At 35.4% G+C, this 11280-nt stretch overlaps 1 protein-coding gene across 1 annotated transcript; it reads left to right on the top strand.

The window, feature by feature from the left end:
* The first annotated feature begins 6059 nt into the window (after positions 1 to 6059).
* On the top strand, positions 6060 to 9413 carry OR1S1 (olfactory receptor family 1 subfamily S member 1). The gene is made up of 2 exons (XM_003920148.3): positions 6060 to 6177; positions 8058 to 9413. Exon 2 carries the CDS (start codon positions 8074 to 8076, stop codon positions 9049 to 9051), a length of 978 nt encoding a protein of 325 aa, XP_003920197.1. The 5' UTR covers positions 6060 to 6177; positions 8058 to 8073; the 3' UTR covers positions 9052 to 9413.
* The last annotated feature ends 1867 nt before the right edge of the window (positions 9414 to 11280 follow it).

Below are 11280 nucleotides of genomic sequence, written 5' to 3' on the forward strand. Positions count from 1 at the left end.
TGCAAATAAATATGTTGAAATGATATTGAGTGGTTCACAATACAATGGGAAGGATGGAAATAGACATCCTGAAGTGGACAAGAGCAAGAGAGACTGCACAGCCAGGTACTCAGTAAAAATTAATATATCCCTTCTTCCAGTGCTTAGAGGTGCCTCATAATATAGTACACTTACTTCTCACCCAAACCAAGCATGTTGATCCCCTCTTCAATAGGAAAAAATTCAACCTATGGATTAAGTGTATTAATGAATATATTTAATATAATGTGGTAATAGAGAAGGAAGGAGGCAAGTTATTCTATCTATGCATTAACATACATCAGTGGCAGTTCTCTATGCTAGTAGTGAATTATCTGCTAAAGAAATAACAAACAATTCCATTTACAATAGCTACAAAAAAAAGTAACTAGGTATAAACTTAACCAAGGAAATGAAAGATTTCTATGCTGAAAACTGTACAACTCTGATGAAAGAAACTGAACACGATGCAAAAAATAGAAAGATATCTTATGTTCATGGATTAGAACAATTCACATTGTTAAAATAACCATACTGCCCAAAGAAATCTACAGATTTAATGCAATCCTTATAAAAAAATTCCAATGACATTTTTCACAGAAACAGAAAAAAATCCTGAAATTCATATGGAACTGTAAAAGATCCCAAATTGGCAAACTGAACAAAGAAGAAAAAAGCTGAAGACATCATACTATGTGATGTCAAATATACTGTAAAGATATAGTAACCAAAATAGCATGGGAATGGATTAAAAACAGACACATAGACCAATGAAACAAAACAGAAAGTGTAGAAACAAATTCAAGCACCTAAAGCCAACTGATTTTCAATAAAGATGCCAAGAGTAAGATATCAGGGTAAAGACAATAAATAGTGTTTGTAAGACCAGATATTCACATGCAGAAGAATGACACTAGACACCTATCTCTCACCATACACAAAAATAAACTTAAAATAGATGAAAGACATAAATGTAAAACCAGAATCTATGAAACTAACAGAAGAAAAGATATGGAAACACTTCATAACATTGGGCCAGGCAAGAATTTGTAAAATAAGACCTTAAAAGCTCCAGAATTAAAAGCAAAAATAGACAAATGTGGTTAAATCAAACTAAAAAGATTTTACACAGCAAAGAAAACTATTAACATAGTGAAGAATTTCAAATATTTTCTGAAATTCCTACAAAATTTCAGAAAATATTTGCACACTATGCATGTATCAAGGGGTTATAATATAGACTATATAAGAAGCTTAACAGTAGAAAAAATCTAATTAAAATGGATCTTAATATACATTTCTCAAAAGGAGACATGGCCAAACAGATGTATAAAAAATACTTAACATCATTAATCATCAGAGAATTGCAAATCAAAATTACCTTGATATATCTCCTCACTCTTATTAAAATGGCTGTCAAAAGACAAAAGAAAACAACTGTTAGTGAGAATGTGGAGGAAAGGGAACACACGCTTACACACTGTTGGTAAAATCGTAAAGTATGAAAAACAGAATGGGTTTTCCTCAAGAAATTATAAATAGAACTACCATGTGATCCAGCAATCTCACTACTAGGTATATATCTTAAGGAAATAAAATCTGTATGTTGAAGAAATATCTGCATTCCCATGTTTACTGCAACACTATATACAATAGCCAAGATGTGGAGTCAACCAAAGTATTTAACAATGCATAAATGGATAAAGAAAATGTGGCCGGGCGCGGTGGCTCAAGCCTGTAATCCCAGCACTTTGGGAGGCCGAGGCGGGTGGATCACGAGGTCAAGAGATCGAGACCATCCTGGTCAACATGGTGAAACCCCGTCTCTACTAAAAATACAAAAAAAAAAAATTAGCTGGGCATGGTGGCGCATGCCTGTAATCCCAGCTACTCGGGAGGCTGAGGCAGGAGAATTGCCTGAGCCCAGGAGGCGGAGGTTGCGGTGAGCCGAGATTGCGCCATTGCACTCCAGCCTGGGTAACAAGAGCGAAACTCCATCTAAAAAAAAAAAAAAAAAAAAAGAAAATGTGATAGATATATATATATATACACACACACACAGTGGAATACCATTCAGCCCTAAGAAAGAATGAAATTCTGTCATTTGTGACAACATGGATCAACCTGGAGAACATCATGTTAAGTGAAACAGGCCAGACACAGAATGATACATAGCACATGATCTCCCTTATATGTGGAATTAAAAAAAAAAGTTGGCATATAAGAGCAGAGAGTAGAACAGTGGTTGCCAGAGACTGGAGAGGAAATGTGGGAGGGAAGGATGAGGAGAAGTTGGTCAATGGGTACAAAGTTACAATGAGACAGGAAGAATAAATTCTAGTGTTCTATTGCATAGTAGGTGATTATGGTTAGTAGTAAAATACAGTATATTACAAAATGGCCAGAAGAAATGCTTTTGAATATTCTCATCTGAAAGAAATGACAAAGGTATGAAGTGATAGATATGCTAACAACTATCTTGATTGGATCATTATACAAAATACATATGTATTAAAACATTATTTTACCTCATAAATATGGATAAATAAAATGTATCAATTAAAAAATAAATTAAAAAAATTAAAAATAATGTGATAATGGAGAAAAAAGAGAAGGCAAGTTATTATTTTTATCTATTATATATCTATATCTGTCACCTATTTATATATCGATCTAGTCACAGCTGGAAAGGAAATATGAATAGAATCAAAATCCTCATTTCTGCAACTTGTCCATGAGGAATATTTATGATTTCCTTATCTATTACTGTTTTTGCATGGGTATTCTAGAAAGCAGAGCCTGAGGTGAGAATTTAAGTCTTGATGTTCTATTTGGAAGTTAAAACCCCAGGGAGATTGGAGGAGGAATAGAGGGAATTGAATCTAGGTTAAGTACAAAGCAATGCAATGACATGCATTTCTGTGTCATTGTTCACAACGAAAGAGTCAGGGAACATTACTTATTAGGTATGGAATGTGGAACTCCTATGGAAGGAGAAATTATACCTGGGAACAGTCCGTGGAGGGGAGAAAGGTAGTTATATTGATTTTCTCTGGTTCTTCTCATCTCATTTCCCATCGACTTTCCTGAACTTCCAGATTGCATTATCTGGCCCATTGATGGCCACATAGGAATCCAGAAACCACATTCCTCAATATGGTTGTTACTGTTAGTCCAGAAGAGAAGGAAAAATTTGTGTGGAAAGAATTGGCACATAGGCTCAATGTCAGCTAGCTCAGAGATCTTGGAAAGAGGTAGCAGAGTTTGGGAGGTGCTTGGTGTCATTAGAAGAAAATAGTATAAAGTTTGTATTGAATATGGTCCCTTTTTGTGTTATTTGGATCTACTCCTGCTCTCCCATTATTCCTAGGGTCTGTGATACAAGATAGTGACCACTTTTCATGGTGATATGGTTTGACTGTGTCCTCACCCAAATCTCATCTTGAATTGTGACTCCCATAATTCCCAAGTGTAGTGGGAAACATCTCCCCATCCTTCCCTCCCACATTTTCTCTCCAGTCTTTGGTAACCACTGTTCTACTCTCTGCTTCTATAACTCCAGTTTTATAAAAAAATCTTCCTGTGTCTGACCTATTTCACTTAACATGATGTTCTCCAGTTTATCCATGTTGTCAATAAATGATAGAATTTCATTCTTTCTTAAGGCTGAATAGTATTTCACTGTGTGTATATACCACATTTTCTTTATCTGCCTTGGTAAATACTTAGGTTGATTCTATATCTCAGCTATTGTACATAGTGTGGCAATAAAAATGGGAATGCAGATATTACTTCAACATACAGATTTTATTTCCTTTGACTATATACCTAGTAGTGGGATTCTGAATCATATGGTAGTTCTATTTTTAATTTTTTGAGGAAACCCCATTCTGTTTTTCATAGCAGCTGTGCTACTTTACAATTCCACCAACAGTATGTAAGCATATGTATTCCCTTTCCTCCACATCCTTGCTAACACTTTTCTTTGTCTTCTGAAAAATAGCCATTCTAATAAGAGTGAGGAGATATCCCAAGGTGTTTTGATTTGGAATTCTCTGATGATTAGTGATATTAAGCATTTTTTATACATCTGTTTGGCCATGTTTTATTTTGAGAAATGTGTGTTAAGATCTTCCCATTTTTAATTATTATTATTTTTTCTGCTAAGTTCCTTATATAGGCTATATTATAATCCCTGGTCAGATGCATAGTTTGCAAATACTTTCTGAAATTTCGTAGGTTATCTCTTCACTATGTTAATAGCTTTCTTTGCTGTGCAAAATAATTTTAGTTTAATTTAATCCCATTTGTCTATTTCTATTTTCAATGCCTCAGAGCTATTGAGGTCTTATTTTGCAAACTCTTGCCCAGTCCAATGTCATGAAGTGTTTCCATATGTTTTCTACTGTTAGTTTCATAGATTCTGGTTTTACATTTACGTCTTTCATCTATTTTAAGTTTATTTTTGTGTATGATGAAAGATAAGAGTCTAGTGTCATTCTTCTGCATGTGAATATCCAGTGTTACCAGCCCCATTTACTGACTTTACTCTGACATCTTCTTCTTGGCACCTTTATTGAAAATAGGTTGGCTTTAGGTGCTTGAATTTATTTCTATGTTTTGTATTTTGTTTCACTGTTCTATGTGTCTATTTTATGCAAGCAACATGCTGTTTTGGTTACTGTGGCTTTATAATGTATTTGTTCAGAATTGCTTTGTCAATTTGGGGTCTTTTATGGCTCCATATGTATTTTAGGATTTCTTTTTCTGTTTCAGTGAAGAAAGTCATTGGAATTTTCATAAGAACTGCACTAAATTGGTAGCTCTCTTTGGGTATTACAGTTATTTTAACAATATCAGTTCTTCTAATCCATGAACACAAGATGTATTTCCATTTATTTGTGTCTTCCTCAGTTTCTTTCATCAAAGTTGTATAGTTTTCAGGGTAGGACTCTTTCACCTCCTTGGTTAAGTGTATTCCTAGTTACTTTTTATTTGTAGCTATTGTAAATGCAACCATTTGCCTTATTTCTTTAGCAGATAATTCACTACTAGCATATAGAACTGCCACTGATGTATGTTAATCCATATATAGAATAACTTGCCTCCTTCCTTCTCTATTACCACATTATATTAAATATATTCATTAATATACTTAATCCATAGGTTGAATCTTTTTCCTATTGAAGAGGGGATCAACATGCTTGGTTTGGGTGAGAAATAAGTGTACTATATTATGAGGCACCTCTAAGCACTGGAAGAAGGGATATATTAATTTTTACTGAGTACCTGGCTGTGCAGTCTCTCTTGCTCTTGTCCACTTCAGGATGTCTATTTCCATCCTTCCCATTGTATTGTGAACCACTCAATATCATTTCAACATATTTATTTGCAAAATTAGAAACCAAGAGTTTGTCTTTAGTTTGCAATTAAGAACCCTAAATGCTGAATCACTGGGTCTCCAATTTTTTTCCAATGCTAAAATTCATTCAAGTGATGCCAAGACCATATCCTATCTCCTTGCTCTAGAGATGACATCTCTTTGGATACATAATCTCTAGTCAAAATATTCAACTCAATTCTCTAGGTATTTACTAAGTGTTTCCCACTACCAGGCGCTAGAGAAGACACAGAAAAGAACTCTGAAAATGCTGACCATCTCACTGGGAGAAGACACACAAAGAAAACAACTACCTCATTGTGAAGTGCAAAAATCAACTAAGTTACAGATCAGAAATCACAAGCGGGAAGATCATATGAAGACAAAACAAGGGGAAAAAAAAAGCAGAGCTGTCTGTCTATTCCCCATTTACCTCATCAAAACTGGGATGTAAAAATTACTGTTCGTCTTGAAGAAAACACTTCAGGGATATTATCCCAAAGGGCTGAGAAGGACCTGAATGTCCCAGGTGAGCCCAGCACCATGATCGTATTAATTCTGAGGCTTAGAGGAAGAGTCCAATCTGAAAAATACCTAAGAGCGGCTGAGTCTCCACCTGCAACTCTGCTAAGGATAAGGAAAGCCACTGGGTCTAGAAACCAGTAACTTCCTGAGATTTTTACTGTCATTTAGAGGTGAGTCTCTTTAGAATCCAGCATTGGTCTTGACCAGGTAGGCAGCCACCTTGGGAACTCAGAACAATTTGTGCAGGACTACTGGTAGGTGGGAAAGGTAGAAGAGGAAGGAGAGCTCAGAGGTTTTCACTTAGAAACTTACAATTCCCCTCCTCTCTAGTCAAGCCCAAACCAGTCCACGGCCTGGTAACCACAGGCCAGTCTGTGTCTTCAGTATAGTAGATGCCTGCCAGTTATTAGCTCATTTTGGTTTTGGTGCAGATTCTCCTTTCTGCATGTGTTTTCCCTTCTCTCTGATTTGTAAGCCAAGCTTTTCAGAAGCAAAGAGACTCAGATCTCTGCTTCAATCTCCAATGCCTTTCAGTTTTCAGGAATTCCAGAGATGAAGATTTCCTCTTTTCTGGCCCTTGAATGGAAACAGAATCTTTGAGAGGCAAGTGATTTTGGAGATAGGTAGAAGAGAGGGATAAAATGGGAAGAATGGGAGGGAGACAATGTTAGTAGAGTAGAAAGAGGGACCAATTTCTCTTTGTTCCCAACGTGATATTATTTCCAGTAAGTCACAGGGAAAATCATACTAGGTCCAATCTCCTTTCTCTACTCCTAGATGACAACTTGTGACATCCCTTTACCTTTCTGATCACGTAAGATTTTAAAAATGTTTAACTTTGATCCTGGACACCCATTTCCAGGTATTAAAAAGCCAAATCTAGCCCAATTTCCTTCTGAGCTCAGATCTGATGTGTAGCTTGGGTTGTGTAGCGTGAAGGCAGGAGCATATGTTCTTCCCTTGCTCTTTAGCCTCTTTTCTCCCCAGCTGGTTGTAGTTGCTATTGTTGTTGTGGTTATTTTGATCTTCCCTTCGGTTTCTGTTTTATCAGTCAGGGAGGAATAATGGGGGTGGGAAAAAAAGCGAAAGTGTTCATATCTTGCCATAGAAGACTAGCAGTTGGTGCCTTATGTGTGGCAGGCATGGTGTCTCTTTAGACCATTTTGGGGCTCATCAGAGCCTGCCTTTTGCAGACTGCCCCATAATGTGGTTCCCTGACAAGTGCAATGAATTGTCTCCCTGATGTCTTTAAGGTCTCTCTTTCATAAGAGAGCCACCTCATGTTTTCTTATTGCTACAGCCTCCTCTTCTCTGATAGGCTGTTTCTAGATTGGAATCTCAACAAGGTGACTTGAATCCAATGACCTCCTATGGCATCACGTGTCCTATAGGAAATTCATCATTCATCCCATGCCATAGGGTGAAAATACAGGATTGCCCTACTAACCACCATCTTTCCTCTCTACCTCTGCCATCGTGTGCTGATCCAGTGAGCTCTTCACCTTTAGAAGTGAGAGGAAACACAAGTCTTTAAGTGAATATGTGCCCCTGAATTTTCTTGAGGCTAATATCTAGCCACAGATGAAGTAAAACTCTGGTTGCTCCTTGTACTCATTCTCCAAAGCACTCCCTTGGAAGATCTCCCCCAGCATTAGTGGGAAGGAGCACCCACACAATGGTGTACACTCCCACAGCCATTTTCTAACCCTCGGTCATGTTTACTTCCTCAAATGCCTCACTTTCATGACACTTCAAATTTCTGTTTTTTTTAGATTTAAAGGATGAAGGTGGTTTGGGACAGTTTTAAATAATTTTTGCAAGTGTATCTAATATCTTTAGAATATAGGGTATTCCTCGTATATGATCCTCATTTGAGATACTTAAACTACATTTAGAATCAACTGGATCAACTGGAAAAATCAAATTCAGAACGCTGTTAGAGTTTAAAACATGTTCATTAAGAAGTATCTGGCATGTCCTGTCTTTTTCTATGGCATTTTCCAAATCTCAGCATTGCTGAAATACTTTCTTATTAAGTAGCACTTCCACTTAATAGGCAGAAGAAATTTTATTGCCCATCACTCTAGAGGAAGTGCCTTACCACAATGGCTGCTGCCAAATGGTACCACATTAGGTTTTCTTGTAGGTGTATGAAGACTTTGTGTTTCTTTCTTCAGATCAGTAGAAATATGCATCAAGGAAACCAAACCACCATCACTGAATTCATTCTCCTGGGATTCTTCCACCAGGATGAGCATCAAAACCTCCTCTTTGTGCTTTTCCTGGGTATGTACCTGGTCACTGTGGTTGGAAACGGGCTCATTATTCTGGCCATCAGCGTGGACACTTACCTTCACACACCCATGTATCTCTTCCTTGCCAATCTATCCTTTGCTGATATTTCCTCCATTTCCAACTCAGTCCCCAAAATGTTGATGAATATTCAAACCAAGAGTCAATCCATTTCTTATGAGAGCTGCATCACACAGATGTACTTTTCTATTGTATTTGTCGTCACTGACAATTTGCTCTTGGGGACAATGGCCTACGATCGCTTTGTGGCGATCTGCCACCCTCTGAACTATTCAACCCTCATGCAGCCCATGTTCTGCATTTTGCTCACAGTCATCCCGTGGCTCCTCAGTAATATTATTGCTCTGACACACACCATTTTGCTCATTCAGTTGCCCTTCTGTGACCACAATACTCTCTCCCACTTCTTCTGTGACTTGGCCCCTCTGCTCAAACTGTCCTGCTCAGACACAATAATCAATGAGCTTGTGCTGTTTATTGTGGGTTTATCAGTTATCATCTTCCCCTTTGCACTCATCTTCTTCTCCTATGCCTGCATCATCAGAGCTGTCCTGAGAATATCTTCTGCACAGGGAAAGTGGAAAGCCTTCTCCACTTGTGGCTCTCACCTCACAGTTGTATTACTGTTCTATGGAACCATTGCAGGTGTGTACTTTTTTCCCTCCTCCACTCACCCTGAGGACACTGATAAGATTGGTGCTGTACTTTTCACTGTGGTGACACCCATGATGAACCCCTTCATCTACAGCTTGAGGAATAAGGATATGAAAGGTGCCCTGAGAAAGCTCATCAATAGAAAAAGTTCTTCCCTTTGATGCCCTGGACATCTAAATTCTTTCAATCTACATAATCAGATAAATGATTCAGTCCTGAGTGTATGGCACAGTTGCGATGGTTCAACTTTTGATGAGCTTGCAGATATCTGTCTCCTATTCCAACCTCTGAGGGGTTGGAGCTTTTCCACTTAGCTCTTGTCTTGGAAACAAAACCCATAACTTACACGGTAAGTCATAAGAATAGCACATATCCTTAGAGAGTAGATTGGTGATTACGAGGGCCCAGGTCCAGAGAAGTGAAGTGGGGTTGAATAGAGACTGATTAATGGGTACAAAAATACAGTTAGATAGAATAAATAAGACCGAATGTTTGATAAATCATTAGGGGAGACTATAGTAAACAATAATCTATTGTATATTTAAAAATAACTTAAAGAGAATAATTCCAATGTTCCCACCATAAAGAAAAGATAAATATTTAAGGTGATGGATATCCCAATCCCTAATTTGATCATTACACATTATATGACTGTATCAAAATATCAGATCTTCCTTCAAATTATGGGGAACAATGTGTCAGTAAAAATACATGTATCATTTAATAAGAAATTTGTGTATAAATAAAAAATAAAATTAATTTTAAAAACACACATCTCACATCTTAATCACAGTCTATATTACTACAGACTTTGGTATAAGTTGTTTATTGGGTTTTAATGTTTATAGTTGTAGTGTCCCTTCATTTATTTGTTCAAGTCTTCTTAAATTATGTTTTTAATGGCATTTCATAGTTTTCTTTCTATTTTAAATATATATTATTAAGTTGTTCTTGAGTGTCTTATATCGAATTTGCTAAAGTAAATTTGTTTACAGATATGTAGGAAAAAGTGTGAAATTTATTTGTTATTATAATATTTCTCTATTAAACTCTTTTCTTATCTAATCGTTTAAACTTGATTTTCTTTTGCCGGGAGAAAAATAAAACATAAGCAAAATGATAATTTCAACCTTGATTTTTAAGTATTTCTATTAGTTGTTTGTTTGGTTTTGGTTTTAATTCATTGACTAGTTTCTTCAGCAACATTCTATTTTAATGAGGGCTAATAAGCATATCTGTTGGACGTAAGGTTTTGTTTCTAAAAAGACATTTGGTTTTATTTAAAGTACATATTGAATTTCACTGAATGCCTTTATATTATCTATTGAGATTATTAGATTAAAAAAACTGATTAATATTTAGTTACATTAATTGTCTTTCTAATATTACAGAAGCCTATAATTTTAACATCTAATTTGGCTATAATGTATTATTCATTTGTTGTACTGTCAAATTTAGCTAAATAATATTTATGTAATAATTTTACATCTATGGAAAGTCAGACTGGCTAACAGTTTTTCTTTTGGTAATAATATTCTTGCTAAATTGTTACTATGAATATGATATAATTAATAATAATAAAGATATTGTTGATTTATTGAAACTTTTATAAATATGAAATAGTCTTTTTGATCCTATTTAGTATTGCTATGATGATTTCTACTATGTCTGATATTGGTATTATCACATCTACTTTTTAAAAAAATTAATACTTGTTTGGTGCTATCTCTGTTGATCTATTTACTTTAAGTACCTTAAATGTGTCTCATGTTATAAACATATATCTGGATTTTAACACATAATCTCAGCATTCCTGTTTTTTATGAAATAAATTTAAGCAATTCACGTATATAAGGTTGCTGATACATTGGATTTATGTTTTCTATTTGCTAAATTTTAAAAGCTGTTTTATATTTCTTCTCTTGGCTATTGCTAGATTGATGGAGTTTAATATTCTTTTACCCCTTCTATTGACTTGAAAGATATTGATGCAATACATATTCTATTACTGTTAAAGAAACATACATATTTTAAAGAACCATATGTAAACCAATAATGATTAAATTTATGAATTAATTAATGTCTATAAATTTCATTCTTTCAAACGAAATGAAATTTCAGAATACTTCACTATCTTTCTTCTCTCATTCTCTCTCTTCTATGTATGATTGAAATTATCTGGAATTTTAGTTACAAATTATAGTATTTTGAACATTATGGTTTGCATTTTAGAAATATTCCCTTTTCAATTGTATTAAGCTTCACAAACACATTGTAGTACTTATTTAGAAGAGATTTAAGGATTGCTTTTTTTTGCTATCCTTTTTTTTATTGCATTTTAGGTTTGGGGGTACATGTGAAGAACATGCAAGATTGCTGCATAGGTACAC

The sequence above is a fragment of the Saimiri boliviensis genome, chromosome 6, assembly GCF_048565385.1.
Source record: "Saimiri boliviensis isolate mSaiBol1 chromosome 6, mSaiBol1.pri, whole genome shotgun sequence".
Taxonomy (NCBI): Eukaryota; Metazoa; Chordata; class Mammalia; order Primates; family Cebidae; genus Saimiri; species Saimiri boliviensis.